The following is a 22,661-nucleotide window of genomic DNA, read 5'->3' on the forward strand; positions in this document are numbered from 1 at the left end:
GCTCAGTTTGAGTAGGTAGGGGGTGATGGGAGGTGGAACTGGAAATACTAACAGTAGGGGACTCTTTTAGGGATTTTACTCTGAATATTTTAGAAAATGGAGAAATAATTGAAGATGATGCAGTGTCAAGAGAAGGAGGTTCAAGTTAGTGATATTAAGTCAGATTTTCCAAAATAAAGAACCAAATGGGGAAACTGATGAGGCAAGATAGAAATAGACAGAAGGGCAAAACGAATTGTGAATAATAGGCAGACAGCATAAGCTATTTCTTCTAGAAGATAAAGAGAAAATCTTGAGAATACAACAGAGGGCAATAATGCTAAGTGATCTGAAACCTATAACTTCCTTTTCTGAATGACTTAAAAGACTCAGTTCAGGACAAGAAGGCCAACACAATGAATTTTTTCTGTTGAAAATGAGAGAAGGGGCTATCCAAAAGTGATGGGGAAATTACTGAGTAATTTCAAGGTTTTCAAATGATGCTGAAAGTAAAGCACAACACTGTCTCTTCCCCGCTGAAGTGCATGAATTTAAGGATTGGACATGCAGTGTTAACATTCTCTAATGTGTATTACAGGGCCAGAGCGATAGTACAGCGGGTAGGGTGCTTGCCTTGCATGCAGCCAACCTGAGTTCTAATCCCCAGCTACCCATATGGCCCCCTGAGCACCACCAGGAGTAATTCCTGAGTGCAGTACCAGGAGTGACCTTGGAGCATAGCTGGGTGTGACCCAAAAAAGCAAAAATAATAATAATATTGTGCGGGGGCTGGAGTTATCACAGCGGGTAGGGCGTTTGCCTTGCATGCGGCCAACCCAGTTTCGATTCCCAGCATCCCATATGGTCCCCTGAGCACCGCCAGATGTAATTCCTGAGTGCAGAGCCAGGAGTGACCCCTGTGCATCGCCAGGTGTGACCCAAAAAGCTAAAAAATAGTAATAATAATAATAATATTGTGCGTTACAGAATTATGTGGAGAAAAATTAATTGGAAGGTAAGAGAAATACTGAAGTGAGGAGCTCAAGGCAGAAGGTAAGCAAACAGTGGAAAGAAAGCAGAGGAAGCACATAATAGTTCTGGGAAATGTTGGGACAAAAGGCCCAGCAAGTAACTACAGGCTTTGCTGAAATGAAGAACTAATGTGCAGAAATTAAGACATGCATAAGCTGGGAGGTCTGAGGCTGTAGTCATCTAGTAGGATGAGAGATTTTCATGCAGGATTCCTGTCGAGGGATTGAAATTAGATATTTCTAACATTTACTGTGGACTGGAGCAATAGCACAGAGGGTAGAGCATTTGCCTTGCATGTGACCGACCTAGGTTCGATTCCTCTGTCCCTCTCAGAGAGCCCGGCAAGCCACCAAGAGTATCTTGCCCGCACGCCAGAGCCTGGAAAGCTACCTATGGTGTATTCGACATGCCAAAAACAGTAACAACAAGTCTCACAATGGAGACGTTACTGGTGCCTGGTCGAGCAAATCAGTGAGTAACAGGATGACAGTGATACAGTGAGCATTTACTGCTGGTTTTGTTTTGTTTTGTTTTGTGGGTTTTTTTTTTTTTGCAAGTCTGGAAAATTCATTCTTAAGTCTTTCAGAAGCTGAAGAAGATGGGAACCTTGCTTATTACATTACATTGCCTGTGAAAGTTTGTTGAATAACATTGGGTTGTCCTTGCTCTGCTCGCAGGAAACTTAGGTTTATTGAGTTACTCCCACCACAGTGCCCCTGAGGTACACCCAATTCCATCAAGCACTAATAATCCTACATTGCTTTTCTCTTTCCTTTATGTCACTTGCTTGGTTTAGCGATGTCCTTTTTGTATAGACACAGGAAGAAAGACAGTTGATGTTATGCTTTTGTAATATGGGAGTTAATCGACTCCAAATAATATTTACTCCTGTGCATCTGTCATATTTATTTGACTTAAACCTCAGTTGCCCTTGCTTCCTAACACCCCCAAAAGGAGGATTCCAGCGAGGGACAAGGATGGACCCACGGCAAGATGTAAGCTACCATGGCATCAGAAAGGAACAAGTTAAGTGCCATAAGAAGTGTAATAAATTCAGAGCAAGATCATGGAACAAACTCTGTTATGACCCCAAAAAAAGAAGTAACTAAAAAAGGACCCTCCCGGGGTTAGGAAAGACTAACCTGGCCTGAGGACTATAGTCTGGGATATATAGCGAGATGTCTCTAGGAAGAGCCAACCTTTAAGCTTAATATATATCTTACTGTGTTCATACAAAATGACTAGAAATATTATAAGAAGTAGATTCACTATGATTGTTTAAATGGGTTACTAGCCAAGGAAAGAAGAAAGCAACACACCCTGGATGGAATCCCGCCCTTGAGCACATCTCCTAGTAATCTAGAGTGCAGATGAGATTTTGTCCTTGAGCTAATCTCCTAGAACTTCCCCTGAAGGAGGGGCTTTACATCTGTTTGTTATTATGACAGTGCGAGTGTCTCTGGTGTGTACCCCTACCCTTCATGATTTCTATATAACTATGCTATAAGGGGAGAGAGGGGACTATGATGACTATCACGATGACAACTAGGTGACAACTACAAATACAATGGGGAAGAGATATTACTATGCTGTAATGGTAGATTGAAACACATTGGGGAGGAGAGAGAAATAATAAACTGTCTATAAACCAGCCTGGGGCCTGCTTTCACCGTTCTCCCTGTCCTTTGTCTATCCATTCCTGTCGGCCGGCCACCGGAACAGTTCTCAGCCACCTAATGCTCCCACGCTTCTTCAAAACTCACAAAAGTTAATATTTTCCTTACTTAAAAAGCTGTTTAAGACATCTGGCCCTTGATCTGATGAACTTAGTATCTCACATTTCTTAAATTTCACGTGGGATTTGTAAATAAATCTCCATGGAAGCAAAGCCCATTATTTTTTTCTACCAACATTATTAAAAGAAACCATCTTTAAAAGATCTACAGATTGGTCACATTGGACTTTGCCAAAGCATGGGATCAGGATCTAAGATCAGTCTTATTAACTGCAGCAATAGATTGTCCCAGAAGTGAGACATGCAACTAGAAGTTCTTAAAAGTTTACATGGCCACTGGAGCGATTGCAAAATAATATCAGTTATTAGTACAAAGTCAGGAAAGATCTTGTTTGAGCATGAGCAATTTCTAGTATCAGTAATAGATGAGTTCTCTTTCACAAGTTTGTCTAATGTTCCATGAAATTTTACCAAGACATTTAGTATCAGATTCATTTCCTAAATTTCACTCTACTGTTTTCCTTATTGCAAAGTTTCTCCTAACTTCTAGATCTGTCAGTGAAAAAGGACTCCTGAATACCACATGTGAAAAAATCAAACGTGGCATGTGATTTTGAATTACTAACACATTAAAAATACTGTTTCATTAATGAGCTATTGGATTCATTTAGGTAATCAACTTTTGATGCATGTAATTTAAATAGAATAATCTTCTCTTTGTCATACACAGCTTAGAAAAAATTCTGGAGACATCTGCCCTTCTCTGAAACCTAACTTTGCTATGTACTTCCTAACATACTACCACATACTCTTCCAATCATTTTGGGTCTTACTCATTAAAAATTCTCAAGAGGAAGGGCTGGAGAGATAGTACAGTGTGTAGGGTGCTTGCTTTGCACATGCCCAATCCAGGTTTGATCCCTGGCATCCCATTTGGTCCTCAAAGCAGTGCCAGCAGTGATTCCTAAGTTCAGAGCCAGGAGTTACCCCTGAGCATTGCATCAAAATGCAATGCATTTTGCGAGTCAAAAACTTAGAAAAAAAAAAGAATTCAAGAAGAGGTACTGATTTTTGTATTGTACTCTTCCCCAAACCGAATGCAATAAAAATAAGCATACAAATTTTATTATCACTAATTACATTATGTTATATTTATTGGACTAAATGTCTCTTTTCTAATCAATTTAATACTCCATGTAAGAAAAATGCAATTCCTCTCTATAACCTCTACAGGTAGTTAACTGTTATGTTGGAACTCTATCCTATATAAACAAGAATATTAGTAAGTAAATACCTTGTATAAAAGTATGTTCTTAAGTATTGAAAACTGGACCCAATCTGAGTGCCTATCAACTAAAAAGTAATTGAAGACATTATAGAAAATCAGACTAGAGAATATCATTTAACTTTGAAAAAGAACGAGCTACACTTACTTCAATTGACTTGGATATTTATGGTATGTACTTCACATAAGAAAATCAATCTACAGAAGCAAGTACAGACTGTGATTCCACACTATTATAATAATGGACTCAGAGCTGTGGAGAAATGTGTAAGATTTAAGAGAAATTACCTTGAAGATGACAAGAAAATTTACAAAAGAGAGCATAAGAGGAAAAAAAATAGTGCTCAGAAATATTCATGTCACAGTGATACTAGAAAAAAATGAATATACATTTTCAGCAGTAATTTTTATTTGGTTTTGGGGATACACCTGGCAGAGCTCAGGGGTCACTCCTGTCTCCGTGCTCTCAGTTTCTCCCAGGAATGCTCAAGGACAGGGATTGAACACAGGCCTCCTGCATGCATAGCACATGCACTCAGCCCTCGAGCTCTTTCTTCGGCCCCCCTGCAATATATATTTTTTAATTTGAAGGGCCAGATTGTCTAGTGGGTAGGGTACTTGCCTTGCATGCAGCCGACCTCTTTACCATGCCTTGCATGGTTAAACATGCAGCACCCCATGAGCACCCTGAGCCTGCCAGGAGTGATCCCTGAGCACAGAGCCAGAGGTAAGCCCTGAGTACTGCCAGGTATGACCTAAAAACTGGAAAAAATTAAATAATTTAAAGTTAAGAGTAGTGAGGACCCACTTATTCGTGTCAGGCATCACTGAGACTGCTGCTACTTAATACTCACACCAAATCCAGTGGGAGAGAGAGAGACACTGGGGTTTCCCCTCCTCTCAGAGATGCAGCTACTGTGGTCCAGAAAAATTAACAACAGTCACACAGCGAATGGCAAATAGAACCCAACAGTGAAATTGCACTCCACCTATGGAAGTTAGCTTGGTGAAATCCAAATAAATCAACTTAGGTGATAGATATGAGTGGTTTTAAGTTTTTGATTTTTTATCTAATGTTACTTTTGTATAAAGTAAAATGATTTTTAAAATAAATAGAATGAAATGAAGAGGGTGATGGTTATTAAAACATGCTTTAAGTCTCTGACACTCCTTCCAGTGAGAATGGAGTGGTCAGTTTCCTTCTTTAAGCGTGGGTTCAATGTTCTTTGCCTTTGTTTCTCCTTCTGGCCGATAATCAAGTGAGCCAGCTCCTTCCCAACTACTTATTTGCGAAGTGTCTGCTGCCCTCTAGCGTTGCTGGCCGGCCACTCACTCAGCTGCGTGAAGAGAAACTAAGGCATCATTCACAACGGGCTTCAAACAATTCTAGGACTTCCTGCTGAAGCCCCAGACAGTCTTAAACAAGGATCAAAGGAAAAACACTCTGTCTGGCTGTCTAACCTCTGATTATCCTGCGAGCATATAAATAGTTGAGGTCTGGGTGTTTGAAGGATGTTTTTGTTTTCTTTTTTGATTGCTTTTTCCTTCTAAGTTACATAACAAATGTAAGAGAAGCAGGCTTTCTACCAACTGGGAACATGCATCCTCTGGGTCTTTTACTCTCTGCATTTTGGAAACAGAATGTGATCGTTAATTTTACATGCCAATGTGGCTGGTGCCATGATGCTCGAACAGTTGCTCACACATTCATCTGGATGCTTCTGTAAGGTGGTTTGGGTGAGAGAGACCTTTCAATGGGTACATTCTGAATAAGGTGGCTCTCTGCAATAAAGTGGTTGGGCCCTATCAAGCAGAAGAACAAAAACTGACCCAACTGCACCTGGGCTGGAATTGCAAACTTCCTACCTCCCAGCCTACTAGGCTGCCCCACCAGAGTTTAAGATTGCCAAGTATCCACCATCCTATAAACGGATTCCTTTAAATAAATATCACTGGGAACAAAGGATCAAGGCAGATTGCTGAGGAGAAAGACAGAATGGACAGGAAACAGGACCCTGAAACTTGAGTCTCTGTCCAAGGAGGACAGCAGAGGCCTGTGGGCAGGGTCAAGTGACTGCTTTGTTTCCTCTCTTTCTCCCAGAGGAAGCAGCCATTAAGATAAATCCAAAAATGTCTGTTCCATAATACAAGCTCTTGGATATGTAAAGAGTTTAGCCAGGTTGGATTAGCATAGATTAGCATCTGACTGAAGAATGGCACTCCTCCCACTCCCTGTCTGGAAATTGAAGTTTTTTCTCCTCTGTCTGCCTGTCTCTTGCTCTTTTTTTTTTTTTTTTTACAAATACTTTGGGTCACTGGGCTAGAGCCATAGCACAGTGGGTAGGGCGTTTTTCTTGCACATGGCCGACCCGGGTTCGATTCCTCTATCCCTCTCGGAGATCCCGGCAAGCCACCAAAAGTATTCTACCCGCACAGCCTGGTAAGCTACCCATGGCATATTTAATATGCAAAAAAACAGTAACAACAAGTCTCACAATGGAGACGTTACTGGTGCCCGCTCGAGCAAACTGATGAGCAACGGGATGACAGTGACAGTGACAGTGCTTTGGGTCACCACTGGCAGTGCTTTCAGTTGACTCCTAGTTTTGTGCTCAGGGATGACAACTGGCAGGCCTCAGGGGATCATATGATAGGCCAGGGATGGAATTCATAATGCAAGACAAGTGCCTGACCCCACTGTACTAGCCCTCAGGCCTGTTTTTTAGTCTTCCAGTGACCCTGCTTCAACTCAGTTCACCTGGGACTGGTGCCAGCAAAATCTTGTGTTCTATTTCTGTGGAGAACACAGACTAACATTCTTATTGTAATCTTCTCAATCCTCACCCACTTGTCCAACATCCAAACTACACTTAAGGACCTAAATAAATCCTCCTTGCTTGACTTCACAGGCATTTGTTGCAAGTCAAGAGAGCTAGAGAAGAAACTGATGCTAGTGGGAATCAATCATCCAACCATGTTCCTCCATCCTTATGATAGAAGTCGTAAAAAACATACGTCTGCAACCCATCAAAGACAGTACATATATAGGATGGCAATATCAAGGGTAGAAAATTGGAACTTTATTCTGCTTAAATCTACTGTGGCTTTTGAATTGACACAGCTTCGCAGAATGACATGTGTCATTAACGTGCACAAATAACAAACTGAGCAGACCCAGGCAAAGGGGGGAAACAAAGGCAGCTTACCCCTCAAAGCAGTGAGCAACTGTCAGAACCCACTTCTTGGCAATGAGGACACAGCCACAAATGTGTCCACTGGGTTCACTCTGCAGAGAACACTGCCATGGCCACCTTCCGGGGCGACTCGTCCGACCCCCAAGAATCCTCTTGTTCATCCGGGCAGCAGGGCGGCGCCCACAGTCTACCAAGAACAGGAAAGTTGGTGTGTGGGTGTGTGACCCACCAACTCCCCCAAGCTGAAAAAACCTGGTTCTTTGATGTGGTCACTATCCTCGTGAGGCAATTTAGTTACAATCTGGTTTAATAAAGTTCATTTCCCATTGGTCTACCACTCGATCTATTACCTTTTTTTGTGCACAGAAGAGAAATCTTTCTTCTGCTTTGACAGGACTGCCTAGATTGGAAACAAAAGATGGTAAACTATGATTAGATATTTACCACTTGCTTCAAACGCTTTACCACTGAAAAGCAAAATATAGGTTATGCTGCTACTAGATGTTGCATTTTTGAGTAACTATCACTCTTGGTACAGAAATTCTCATGGCATGTCATGGGGAGATATCACCATGTGGATGGTAGTATATACAGCATTTTTTTTCTAGTTTAAAATGTGTCATCATAACAAATATCTCACCTGGGTGGGGAAGAATTATTGTTGACAAAATTTCACACATCATTTTGACGGACAATTACCACTCAGAACTTTGAGTCACCAGATAGAGAAGGGACTACCAAGTAAAGGATGCTTGGAGGGCCTGCTCGGGATGGGAGATGTGTGCTGAAAGCAGACTATAGACCGAACATGGTGGCCACTTAACATCTGTATTGCAAACCACAGCACTCAAAAAGGAGAGAGAGCGTAAAAGGAAATGCACCTGCCACAGAGGCTGGGGGGAGGAAAGGAGGGGGTGGCGATGGGGGCGGGGGAGGAGGGGAAGGATACTGGGAACATTGGTGGTGGAGAATGGGCACTGGTGGAGGGATAGGTACTCGACCATTGTATCACTGAAACGTAAGCAAGAAAGTTTGCAAATCTGTAACTGTACCTCATGGTGATTGAATAAAAAAAAAAACTTTGAGTCACATCTTGATTTTCAAAGTTGGGAAAGAAAAGAGCTTCTTAGAACTAGGAGCTTCTTAGAAACTTAGTGGGAAAGGGGGGAAGCAGATTATATTTTGTTTGTGTTTGGGCCAGAATTAGTAGTACTATAATTTTTTTCTTAGAAGTCTTCTGTTTTTGTTTTGGGGTCACATCAAGCAGTGTTCGGGGCTTACTCTTGTCACTGCACTCAGGAATCACTCCTGGTAGAACTTGGGTGACTGTATGGGGTACTGGAGACTGAACCCAGGTCAGTAGCATGCTCGACAAATGTCCTAACTGCTGTGGAATCGCTCCAGCCCCTCAAACCTAGGTTTGTCTCATTATCATAACTTCACTTTCCTCTGTTGATTAGTGTCACATAGCATTTGTAGGTCATAAGTCCATGAGAATTTCTTTTGACTCAGGCATGAAAATACTCGAAGATTAGGACCTAATTTCCTTATCTTTCACCATAATAGTTTCTAGAATCATCTTTAAAGAAAACTATAACTAACCAAGAGGTAAAAGCAATCTATACCTAGAAAGAAAAATTTAAAAAAAATTCAAGGAGAAATATACAGGCCAAAAGGGATACAATAAAATTCTTTGATTAATGAGACAAATTTAGATTCTCTTTAATTTTGAAAAGAAGGCTCTGATTCTCCATAATTGGCAGAGCTCTGAAAAGTGCCATACCCTTTTACCAACAGCTCGTGTAATGTGGTGCCACTGAGATTCTCCCAGTTGGACTGTAATGTCAGCCACGGCGGGTCTTGCTCCTGTTCCTCTATCAATTCTGTCACAGATGGTTCCCTGAGAGAAGAGGAAACACCAGGTAACTGTTTAAGGCACAATATCTTTTACTAGGCAATCATAATTTGACACTCGTTCTCTCACAAAAAAGAAGCATTATTAGCCAATATTGCAAGAGAGGACTTTGCAATAGAAATTTGACATCAAATGTGGTCAGCAATTTCATACTTTTCTGTTGCAAAAGTTACAGAAGCAATCAAGACCCATATCTTTACAGGTATTACAGTCATTTCTGCTAAAATCTATTTTGAACTTCCTGCGGTGTTAGAATACAATACTTAAAATCAATATTAATTTTTTTTCTGATAGCTATTTTAGTTTCAGGGTCATACTCTATGGTTTTCAGCAACCACTCCTAACTCTGTCCCTGGGGGACCGTATGGCACCAAGGATCAAACCCACTGTCGGCTCCATGAAAGGCAAGTGCCTTAACCCCTGTATTATCTCTCTGACCCCTCAAATTAGAGTAACTTTAAGCAGATACCAAAAGTAAAATAAAATTTATCTATAAAGGTATTTTCTCCAATATTTTTGGTCATTGTGATTCTGAAATATCAAAACATTGATATTAAAATAAATGAGAATCACTTGTCATAGAGTACTAGTCAGACTATAAACTTGTGGTGGAATTTCTTAACACCTTGAAATAATCTTTATGCACTAAAACTTAGGGAGTATTCTGAAAAATAGAAATGGGAGTTAGATATTTTTTCATTTTTAACATAACATCTCATTCAACCACCCCCAAGACTTTCCTTAAATGTCTTGAATGTCTCATTCAAGCTTTCAAATCAATATGATTGCATACAGTATCTAAGATTTAAAACCTTAGATTTCAAAAGCATTTAGGCTTTTATCTAAAGTGAACAGTTTATTCTTTTAATCAATCCATATTTAGAGAGAACCTTTTGGCTATTTTGCCACCAACTATTATCAAAGGTAGAAGAAATATAGGCTACTTTAGGATGAAGGAAAGAAAGTTTCTCTGAAACATGGAAGCAGGTACTTTCTCAGAATTGGTTTTTGGGGAGAGAATGTACAAAAATTGGTCGAGAATTCTAAGTAGAGAGCTCTTATTTTCTTTTCAACTAGGAAATATGCTCTTCTGATCAAAGTTGTAGGGGTGTATCATGAGGTGCGTGATGAGGAGGAAAGTGATATGTATGAGAAATTATTTCATGATGGAAGAGTATGGAAATTGACCAAACAAACTTAGGAGACTGGCAAGCAGAATTGAGGGTTCAAATGAAACTGGGATATTTAAAGTTTTAAGAAGCATCAACTTTGATGTTTAGTGACTTTTTTTATAGCAAAATAGTATTTCTTTAAAGTGAGTAAGGGAAAGAAATCGGTTTATTTATGACACATGAGTTATACATGAATACTGGAACTATTATTGGCATAAATTGAATTGGATCTTAAGAAGAAACATTATCTTGGTGGAATTTAAGCAGATAACTCATTCAGAAGAACATGGGATAAGGGTTAAAGTTGACAACTATGCACAAAGTTGTCAACAACTTTGTATGGAACAGAGGGAGCCTCCATCAAGGAGCTATTATTATAATCAAAGGAACAAATTAAACATGCAAATGAATAAATTCTGACACTTGTATGTACTTTGAAAAAGGAAAAATAAGCAAATAGAAAGTGACTTGGTGAGGATTATCAAAAAAGGTTTTTTAAGTAGTTGATACATAAGCTGAGATGTAAATGATGAGGTGCAGATAACCAGGTGATGGTCCAGAGACCAATATTCTGAGTCAAAGTAAAGTGAAGGCAAAGCTCTCAGAACAGAATGAGTTTACAGAGTTTGAACGTCATTAATAATCAATGTGTCTGAAGTTTAATTGACAAGTGGAGTGTACTGGAAAACTAGAATATAAAGGAGAGCAACAGTGAGATCTAAGTGTTTTTTACAGGTCAAAGAATTAGATTTTTTAAAAAGGAATTAGATTCTTAGTAAGAAACTATAAATAATAAAAAAGACCAATTGGTTTGCCATGTAGATTATATCGCTGCTAAATCCTGTTTAGAGGCAAAAAAAAAAAAAAAACAAATTGCAGGCTTCAATGACAACATACAGAAGATTCTAGACTACAAATTGCATCATTACCAGAAATCTAGTGTAGTTCTAAAAGGAAGATGATGATATATAATTACTATTAACAGAAATAACACTTATCTCTTGGGCTAATCTCTGATTAGTAGCAAAGTTTGCAAATTATGTTCTTAGTTATACTGTGCACATTAACATAGATGTCCAATAGTAATGCTATGATTATTATTATGATTAGGGAATTTGATACCCCAGAGACTTTAGGGAGATTGATTCTTCCAATTTCAGAAATTTCTATTAATATATCACCCTTACATTCTTAGAAGAAAGCTAGCACTTGACAGTATTTAATTCTGGAGGATTCACTGAGAAACTGTCTTTGATTTCAGATATCCTGATGTGAATCTATTTTTTAGTTAACATTTTTGAAATCACAAAATGTAAGAGTAAAGAAAAGGATTAACTCAGAATCACACATAGTTTAATCCCATTTAATAATGGTAAATTTCTCTGTGCCCTGAAGGATTTCCTTTTAATTTCATAAATTATTCATTAAGTCAACTGACACAGTTGAAGATTCAGTTTGTTCGTAAATATCCAAATCTCTGAATTAGTAACCATATAGAAATGCTTATAAGACAATATGTAGACTTGCCTTGCTTTGCTTATTAAAACTGCATACCCAGTGGTCTCATGAAAAAAACTTAAAAGAGATTTTTCTCTTCCTTCAGGATGTGGCACTTTTTCAGGGAAATTATCATTCTCTTTATCTAGCGGGCAAGTTCCAGGAAACACTTCACACACACATTGGGGTATAATTTTCTTTTCATCCAGGTAATCATTTAACCAACAGCTTCTTGGAAATAGATAGGAAATTAATTCCCTGGGCCCCAGCTGCATCACAGTCAGAAAAGCTACAAAACTGCTATGTAAAAGAAAATAGCACTTCATGGGTATGAGTCAGCTGACTTTTACTTATATGCTGCCCAGCATCTACTTATTGCTATAAGTGACTTTGCTGTATTTTGCACTAGGACTGTGGTCTTGCATTATGAATTTTCCTTATCCCTTTACTTCTATTAACGTAAAAATCATACAATAATAAGACCACAGGTGGTATCAATATTTACCACTTATCTAGAAGAAGCTGGTTAGCTACATCAATCAAATTATGTTTATTAAATAACTGGGTGTGATAGGGTATCTACTCCTAGTACCCAACAGTCCCTTAGCCTTTGCTTGAATTTGCATTCTAGCTCTGTAGTTTTCTGTCACCTATCACCTATCCTAGACTTCTCTAAATCTCATTTTCCTCACATGTAAAAATAACAACACAAAATAATAATGTGGATCAACACATATCAAATACTCAAAATAGCCCAACACATTAGTCATTATCATTTTTTGTAACCAATTCTGTCAACTGAAGAACTTTTCAAAATAACATTGACCACTATAAAACTAAGATGAAAATTATACAGTGCTGATTTTTAAGTACCATGGAAAGTTTAGGGGTAAGCAAGATTGAAGAGGTCCAGGCAGTTCAGTCAAATGATTGAACATATCATCAAGTAATAGAAAATATGATAAGGGCAAGGCTCTGAGTTTGAGCCCTAGAACCTCTTGAGCAGTGCTGATTGTGGCTGTGAATAATGCCAGCTATATGAGTTAAGCTTTTCCAGGAATGGCTGTATATATAAAGTATGTCAAGAAAATGAGAAAGTTTCATAGAAGTCATTGGGTTTGAGAGAGACCCTGAAAAAATTGGAAATGTTGAAGATGACACTTATTGGACACAGAGGACCAAGGAGGAAGGTTGCATCCATGAAAACTGACAACTCAGTTTAGAAAGAGGATGAACCTGTAAAGGTATGATAGGGAACTCAACAGAGATGGCGAACTCAGTTTATGGTGGACCATAGTTTATCATTTGAGGGAAATACTCCAAACATATTTGTTTAAAAATAAACATGAGATAAAGGCATTGCCTGCATCTCCTCATGAATATGTCTTTTATTACCTTAGGAGGAAATGGCCCACACATCCCTGCGTGGGATTTGGACTTTGTTTGTTCTACTCTGGAGAAGCCCATGTCTCTCTTGGCCTATGACTCTCTCATTTCCTCTCTTTATTTCCTGAATAAACTTTTTAAATATCAACAAAGTAACAATTATAAAATGAAGGATACTTTTGTCAGAAAATTATTTCTGCTATAATTTGGTTAATTTGGCCTCTTCTGCCCAGATCCCCCATTTTCCAGTAGCTAGGCAGTCACACCTACAAACTGCCCCCGATGCCACGTAATCCCTTGTAATATGTTAAATTCTAATCTCAAATGTATGGCATTTGGAAAGAGATTAGGTCATATGAGTTAAGAATTCAGGTATCAACGGCCAACATCCAGAGACTATAAAACCAAGCTCCGGGAAGTGCCCAGCTGCAAATCGGCCACACGACCTCTTATAGCGATCCCTATAAATCATATAAAGGCTAGGGTTTGAAGAATTACAAGCATTGGTAAAGATATGAAGAAATTAAAGCCCTTGTGCACTGAGCTCTGTGCACTGCTGGTGGAGTAAAAAAGAAATAAACCCAAATCAATTTTCAATTATTTTTTAGAAAATAAACAATTAATCCAGTCATTGTACTCATAAGTGTATCCAAGAACATGTAAAACACACATTCACCAAAAACTTTCACATGAATGTTCAAATCACCATGATTTCTAAGAACTAACATGTGGAAATGACCCACAGGTCCTTCGCTAATTTGTGGATATCAAAAGGGAGTTATATCTACACAGAGGACTGTTTTCAGCCAAAGCAGAATTGAAAGAACACTGACCTACAAGGCACACACTGTATGATTCTATTTGTCAAAATGTGTACAAGACGAAAATCCACAGAGAGAGAACATGTTTTCAAGGATTGGAGGGAAAGAGACATGGGAAGTAACTATAATGGGATGGGTCTTTCCTAAGTAATGAAAATGTTATGCAATTAAATGGTGGTAATGATCACAATGATGGAGCGAGGGAGGAAATCCTGAATGTATACCTTTACAAGAAAAAAAAAAGAGAGGGAAAAACTATTTTTTAAATGTTCTTAATTCTACAATTCAGAGTTGCTATTATTATCACTAACTTGGCTTTGGGCTTCTTTTTCACAGTTTTTATGTTTAGGAACAACAAACTGGCCCTGATTCACTACAGAAGATTCAATCTGTCTTTGAGCTTCATGGAAGTCAATAAGGATTTAATGCCATATTAAAGAGCTCTTATAAATGAAATCTAAAGTTAGTAACATTTTCCTTGGAATATACTTTAGAAAAACATGACAATGTAATTCCTTATATAAAGGACTATTACATAATATAATAGACACCATCTTTGAGAGTCCTTCAAAGTCACAGAAATATTCTCTGAAAAGATGCTTTCTTCCATTGAGTAGCTCAAAAAAGATTAATGAATAAAATTACCTCTAACTACATAAAGGAGTTTCTTCCCAAATAGTACAGTCTGTTTCCAGATGCTCTAACTTTGTAGAAAGATAAAAACTATGGAGTAAAAAGACACAGAAAGTCACATTTCACCAACCTCCTCAAATACCAGATGTCTCAACAGAGAACATTTGGCAAGTATTAAAGGGCAGATTCAATTTTGATTTGTGTTGTTGATTAAACAAATGTCCATATGTTTTTCATTCTGCACATGCAGGTAGCAAAGTCAATATTCTGTCATGAGAATATTGAAGTCTGATTTATATATCCCTTGCCTAATCAAATAGTCATCATACTTTCACCTGAAGTGAGCAATTGTGATACCTGCAGATGGAGGCAAGATGACAGATTCAGCGAAGAACTCTGAAGCTGCTCGTTTAAATAAGCACTAGCACTTTTACCATTTGACTGGGAAGTATAATTTGGGTCTTAAAAAATTCAAATACAGGTGTTTGTAATCAACTGTCTCTACCGTAAATGCACTGCAGTTGAGTTTTCATTAAAATATACAATTTAGTGTAGCCTTGCACTTTGAGAAACTAAATCTAAAATGAATCTCCTTAAGTAGATGGATGGTCTGTTTGGACTTAGAGTATGTTGGTTTTGGACGCTCCACTATAAAGATTTTCTCTACAAATGCTTACTATATAACTGATTTAATAAATACAATGATATAATTACACTATAATATCAAGAATTTTAGCTACTCTTTTTATGGAATTTTAATAGGAATGCCATATGCTATGACATATGAAGCAATCTCAGATGACAATAAATCTGAATTTTTTTCCCCTAACTTCATGTTCTTTCTGGGTGACTTAGCCATGTCTTACCCGCTATATTATGAGCTCTTTGATGACATTTTTGACCTTGCCATCCTCCACACAATGCCTACTAGAACAGAGGCACCACAGGTAGATGTTCAGAAATAACACAGAGGAAACAGAATAGAATGAGTTGAAATTGCATTTTCAATCTCAAGTTTCTGATGCAGAATGTTCTTGATGACATAAAGGCAGTTTAAGGGCCAGAACAATAGTACAGTGGGTAGGGCATTTGCCTCGCACTCGGCCAACCCGGGTTTGATCCCAGGCATTCCATATTGTCCCCCGAGCACTGTTAGAAGTAATTCCTGAGTGCAGAGCCCTAAGCATCACCAGCTGTGACTCAAAAAGCAAAATAATAATAATGATAATAATAACAATAAATGCAGTTTCATGCAGTGGACACTACTTCAGAAGCCAAAGAAGTGTCCTTCTTTCTGGGAGTCAGGATGGAGATCACTCTGACCTAACAAACCCTATATTACATGGGATTTTGTATTCCGAAAAATTACTTGAAGATTTAGGGTTACTTAGAATTTATTAATATCATTACAAGTAGAACTTTGCTTTTGCAACACAAAAGCAAAGTCTCCTGCAACAATAGCACAGAATGGTTTGTTTTATTTTATTTATTAGAAGCCTCCAAAACAGCTTCTAAAGCAATCTGTTCCTCCTCAGGAATCTATCCTCATCTTACCAGTGACCTTCATTCCTGCTCCAGTCTGGCTCTCCAGGATGTTACCAATTTGTGAGTCATATACTTAAAACTGAAGCATCAAATTTGAAGGCAATCAAAAGGTACAAAAATACTGCCTTTCTTACTCATTGTCTTTGTTTTTTTTACCTTTATCTTTACATCTTCGAGTATGTATATATATATGTATGTATATGTATATATATATATATATAAAATTGAATCACCATGAGCTACAGTTACAAAACTTTCATGTTTGAGTTTTAGTCATACAATTATTGAACAGCAATTCCTTCACCAGTGTACATTTTCCACCATCAGTGTCCCCAGAATCCCTACCTGCCCCCCTCCCACCCCTCCCCCTACCTCCATGGCAGACAATTTCCCTCTTACTCTCTCTATCTCCTTATGGGTATTATGGTTTGCAATATAGATAGCGGGAGAACATCACGTTTAGTCCTCTATCTACTTTCAGCACACATCTCCCATCCCGAGCGATTCCTACAACCATCACTGACTTAGTGATCCCTTCTCTATCCCAGCTGCCTTTTCCCTCAGTTCGTAAGGCAGGTTTCCAACCATGGAACAATATTCCTCGCCATTGTTTCTACTGTCCTTGGGTGTTAGTCTCATATTATGATATTGTATATTCCACAAATGAGTGCAGTCCGTTTATGTCTGTCCCTCCCATTCTGATTCATTTCACTTAGCATGTTACTCTCCATGACCATCCACTTATAAGCAAATTTTGACTTCATCTCTCCTAACAGCTGCATAGTATTCTGTTGTGTATATGTACCAAAGTTTCTTTAACCAGTCGTCTATTCTCGGGCACTTGGGCTATTTCCAGATTCTAGCTATTGTGAACAGTGCTACAATGAACATACAGGAACAGGTGTCATTTCTACTCTGCTTTTTTGCGCCCTCAGGATATATTCCCAGAAGTGGTATTGCTGAGTCAGGGCGAGCTCAATTTCTAGTGTTTTGAGAAATGTCCATATTCTTCTCCAAAAAGACTGGACCAGTTGGCATTCCCACTAACAATGAAGGAGAGTCCTTTTCTCCCCACATTTATGCCAACACCAGTTACTTTTGTTCTTTTTGATGTGTGCCAGTCTTTGTGGGGTAAGATGATATCTCATTGTTGTTCTAATCTGCATCTTGGATGATTAGTGATGAAGAGTAATTCAACACCATTTACTCATGAATTTAAACAAGTAACAATTATGGTTTTCCAGTTCTATTCTTATGTTCTCTCTGATTTTCCTAATCCACACATAAAAAAGTGTTATCTTTAAAATATATCCATTTATACTAGATTACAGACTTGAGAGTGCCAGGTTTGGGAGTGAGGTGGGAAATAAGTTGACTGAATGTAACATGGGAGCATAGTTTGAGGGTCAGAACATGTGGGTGGTGCTAAGGGAATTAACAGTATGTACCAAATCCTAAGTGTCAATTAACAAACAATGAGGGTAGGGGTGATGTTGAAAAAGACAGGAAGGTTGGACCAGAGGTGATATAAGGACAGGCACGGAAGACCCTTCGGTTACAGGGTCATGCGGTGACGATAGACTTAAACAGCATTGTAAACCTATTGACTAAATTATAATAAAACACTTTCATAAAAAGGGAAGGGGAAAATGTCCACTTAGAGTTTTCATTTCTAAAAATATATTTATTATTAAAATGACTTGTCCTCATTATATTAAGAAAATTGAGCAAAAGGATGTTTTAAGAAAGAAACACAGTGTTCACATAGCAAAACAAAACCAAAACACTGAGTGTAAATGGATGAACAGATTTTTAAAACGTGGTATATACTTGCAAGGGAATATTATTTAGTCATAAACAGAAATGAATTATTAGCACATATGTGAATGAAAACATGCTAAATTTAAAAAGCCGGATAATGATACTGGCTGCATAGTCTTCTGAATATATAAAATGACACTTTTGAGCCACACCTGGTCATGCTCAGGAATTACTCCTTGCCCTGTGCAGGCACACACTACCTACTGTACTATCACTATGGCCCCGAATTGCACTTTAAGAAATGGCTAAAAGATGAGTTCAGTGGCATGAATATTTTTACCATAATAAAATTTCTACTCTAGTATACAAAGAATTGGAAGAGAAACAAAGAATATTTGGAAAAACAAGATTTCTTCAATTTGCAGTAGAACAGGGTGACTTTTTAAAAGGTTTTTGGTTGTAAAATCATTGCAGTTCAGGCTTTCCCCCTAGAACTTGTAATATAATTATGTTACTATTTAATCAGTTGTTCATATTAAGAAATAACCTTACACATTGGTGAAAGGAAAATAAATCATATTAAAAGGCTTTTATTTTCTTTCTGATCACAATCATATCCTTTTTCACTTAGACACAATGAGGAAGTTTGGAAAATTAAATATAATTTAATGGATCATGGTAAATATAATTTTTCCATTCAGGAAAAGTTTCGAGTTCCCTTATTATAGATTGCGTCACTCAATTTTCTAAATATGTGGGTCTTTATAGGGGGAAATGAGCTGAAGTTACTAGGATTAACATAATTCTTCAAATTAGATTTAAAAAAAGCAATTAACTATTCCGTAACTGGATGGCTTGTTATTATACAATTATTATGAAAAGTTTGCCCTGTAGAATTCTGGGATGTCACATAAACTTGATGTTTTTATTATATAATTTTATTACTGCCTTATCTGTTATTTCTTGATTTCCCCAAATCTCACATGCATAGTGATGAAAGAAAAATATATATGTAAATATACATATGCACGCATATGTAGTCAAAGTCCATTAAGTCCAAAGTCTTGCTTTCCAAAACAGAACTGTGAAAGAAACCCCCCCAAAAGATCTATATCTAACTTTCAAAGTATCTATTTTAATATCGTCTCAGTCTATGAAGAAGCCAAATAAATAACCAAAAATTATTTTTTGGTTTACATTTCCTATAGGACTAAAGGGCAATTGAAATACTATTCAATTTCATTGTGAAGCAACTTCACTTTCTATTTCTCAATTTATTTTCAAATGTGCATTTCCTAAAGAAGGAGTTTTCAATCATCTCCTGAGGGAGGTAGGGAGAATAGTCAGATTGTCCAATCTAGGTTTCTCAATAGAAACCATCTTGCTACCTTTGTAAATAACGAACACATTTCATTTCACAAGTCCTTCAACTACAGCGACTTCATTGACTCTCAGAGGCTTCGTCAAAGTCCGTTTCCAAAAGCACCCTCTTCAGAGCACGTGACTGTAAACTAAGCACTGTCCTTTCACCTGACGCACTTCCTGGGCATTGGAGGCTGTGCTTGAGCACAGTAACTCACTCTGCACTCGCCAAGACCCCAGAACTGCTAAGTACTGGGAAGCCCCCTGAAATTCATCATCGCTACAAACTACTGACCTTACCCTAAACCCATCTGCTTGCAGGCCAGTTGACTCAGTGTCTCCTGCCAGCCATCCGCACACACGTGGTATTCCAGGGCAGATCTGTGAGCAGTCAGCAATGACGAGGAGTTGACATTTTTAGAGAGGGTCACTGAGAAAGAAAAAGAGAAAAAGATCCTAATTCAAAGCATTTCATCTGCTGAAGCCAAATAACAGCTCCATACAATTTGGCTTCCCTTGCATATACTTAATTTTAGTTATTTTAGTGAAGTAATTTCATGAGTACTTCCCCCATGCACTGCTCTTCAGTGTGGCACAAGACTAAAAAAATACATAAACTAGAAATATTCTCTGCTCTCCAAGAACTGTAGGCTCTAAGGAAAGAGGTAGTTTTTAAGTTTCCTTACTAGGAGAAGCTGGCTAGAGACCCTGCCCCATTTCCTGAGATGACTGAGTGATCTGGGTAATGATAAGAAGCTAGCGAATTTTGCCATATTGTTTCTTTACAAGAAGGCACATACAGAATGAAAGTGTGTGGTAGTTATATCAATTTAGTCTGTGCATTAATCCCTATCTTATAAAAGAGCACTCTCTGTACTTTATCAGTCACCGAGCATTTTTTAAAACACTAAGCAATTGATCACAACACACATAATAATTATGACTGATCTGCTGATACTTAAAATATATGATATACTTAAAATGATTATAAGTGTGATAAAGCTTAAAATAAGCATCCAGAGAATGGAAGAAGAGCTGATGAATAGTGAGAGGATAAAATGAGTAAAATTTAAATAATAAACTGTAACATTCGGGGTATTGGCGAAAAAGGTCTTAAATTATCTATGGAATGGCAATGGAGAATTGCAAATCCTTTTTGCATCTGGAGAGAAAAGTATAGAAAATCTGGAAAGATCAGAGCACATAAAGAAGGTTGCCTGTGGGTAAAGGCTTCGTATTGGTTGATTTGCAGATTAGAGGCTTTATATCTCAAGAAATTGGAATATCCTGGACAGAGTATCTCAGAAGAGCAGTTTCTCTAAAGTCAGTAAGTCCCCAGATATACAAAACATCAGAAAACAAAACAAAAGGGCATGATCAATACACAAAGTAGCAAAAGAAAAGAAAAGCAGGAAAGATTGATAATATCCTATTTCAGTAGGTGTCAATGATATAAAAATGAGATAATTGATAATTATGGGAAATGGGTGGTAATAGTTCTAAATACTATAATAACAGTTATTATGGTCACAGAAATTTGAACCCCAAAGTTTTCTGTATAATAGAGATATTTCAAATGCAGAAGTGGGTTGGGAATAAGTATTCTATGAATTGAAAATAACCTATATGAATCACCACTGTCAACTTGTAAGGAGTAAAGTAAAATAGATGGCCTTGGTTAGTAAAAATCCGTGAAATCATTTGGGATTCATTTAGCTGAAGTGGCTGATGGGCTTTGGAGAAGAGAGCAGATGGCAGAAACACGCCACTCACCGCAGTCCCATTCGTCTGAGCTATCCATGCAGTCCGCTTCGCCATCACACCACTGGTCATATGATACACACTCATGGTTGGCGCATTCTAGTTCATCATCCTGGCAAAATGCTGGCACAGGGAACAGGAAGTGAGAGGACAGGAACGTTTCAGAAATCATTTACTAGAATGAATGTGTACGTTATTTTTCCGTTATTTTTCAACAGCAAGAGCATGAAAGGAGATTGTCACAGAGGCCCTATAACCTTTGTGTAGATGAGTCACAGAAGGTAAATTCTTGCTTCATAGATGCTCATTCATATAACTTACAAATGGAAATGGAAACTATGATTGCCATATGATTTGGTCCTAGTTCTAACAACAGGTTTGAAAAAATGGTATCCAGAGCAACAGTCATATGGATGTGGGATGTGTGTGTGTGTATGTGTGTGTTGTGAAAATCTAAAGTGGCATGAGCAAAGCACTGGGGAAGAGCAGAAAAAGTTATTCATAGGATAATTGGGAATGATCATTCTGAACAAGAATTGAGTGCTGAAAGTAGGTAAAGGGATATACATGATAACATTTCAGTATCTGTATTGCAAATCATGATTCCTAAAAGCAAAAAGAGAGAGAGAGAGAGAGAGAAGAAATGTGCCTGACCACCATAGATGCAGACTGGGGGGGTGGTAGAAGAGGGAAACTGGGAACATCGGGTGTGGGAAATGATGAAGGGAAGGGTGTTGGAACAATTTATGACTGAAACCCAATCATGAAAAACTGTGTAACTGTGTATCTCATGGTGATTCAACTGAAAAAAAGTTATTCACTACTGGATGAAAACAAGCTCAATGGACATACCAGACTACAACTTATGTTTTAAAATCTCTATTATTAAATGGCTGAGTCACATGGTAATTCTTTCTTGGACTTTCAAAAATCACGTTGAAACTTCTTAATTACCTATCTGGTGTCTGTTTTCCTTTTTTTCTCCTTTTCTTTTTTTTTTTAAGGAACCCTATTTTGTCTAATGCACCTGAACCGCATTGCGCAGCTCCAGTTTCAGAGGAAGATCTGGATTCATTTAAATAGGATATGAATTTTGGTTTTTATCCATCTGATTTCTTTACCGAGCATAATATTATCACAGGAGAAAACAAGTGGTGCACGATCACAGTCTTGACATCTGGTTTTGTAGGCTGGGCTTTTTAAGATCCTTCCTGCCAAACCAAACCCTACTGGGGGAAAAGTGGCTTGGGGGTAATCACACCCTTTCCTAATTGATTTTCCTAGGGGTGTTTCTTTTCACAGCTCAGCTATTTTGATGGGGTCTTTTCCAACCCACCCAAATACCCAAACACTCCTGACTATAAAAATGGGACCCAACCTCAGCCAGCCAATTTGAGTGAATCCCTAATTGATATTCCAGAGATGAGGGCCAACTTCTTCCCATTGAATATAATCAAGGGATCATGGTGTCCCAGGTGCTTTTCAAAACCATTTTTGGACTAGGCGGAAGCCAGCTCAGGGCCAAACCAAACAGAGAATTGTGGAAGAGTTGGTAAACTCACATCCAGTCTTGGGAACCCTTT

At 38.1% G+C, this 22,661-nt stretch overlaps 1 protein-coding gene across 1 annotated transcript in view; it reads right to left on the reverse strand.

The window, feature by feature from the left end:
- CORIN (corin, serine peptidase) overlaps positions 1-22,661 on the reverse strand; it is a 246,600-nt gene that overhangs the window by 18,230 nt on the left and 205,709 nt on the right. The window contains exons 15-19 of the mRNA XM_055140495.1: positions 21,091-21,201; positions 19,618-19,747; positions 9,009-9,125; positions 7,576-7,625; positions 7,238-7,412 (exon numbers count right to left, since the gene is read on the reverse strand). Of these exons, the coding sequence (XP_054996470.1) occupies positions 7,238-7,412; positions 7,576-7,625; positions 9,009-9,125; positions 19,618-19,747; positions 21,091-21,201 (583 nt within the window). The remainder of the gene's footprint in view (positions 1-7,237; positions 7,413-7,575; positions 7,626-9,008; positions 9,126-19,617; positions 19,748-21,090; positions 21,202-22,661) is intronic.

Source organism: Sorex araneus, chromosome 5, assembly GCF_027595985.1.
Source record: "Sorex araneus isolate mSorAra2 chromosome 5, mSorAra2.pri, whole genome shotgun sequence".
In the NCBI taxonomy this organism is placed as follows: domain Eukaryota; kingdom Metazoa; phylum Chordata; class Mammalia; order Eulipotyphla; family Soricidae; genus Sorex; species Sorex araneus.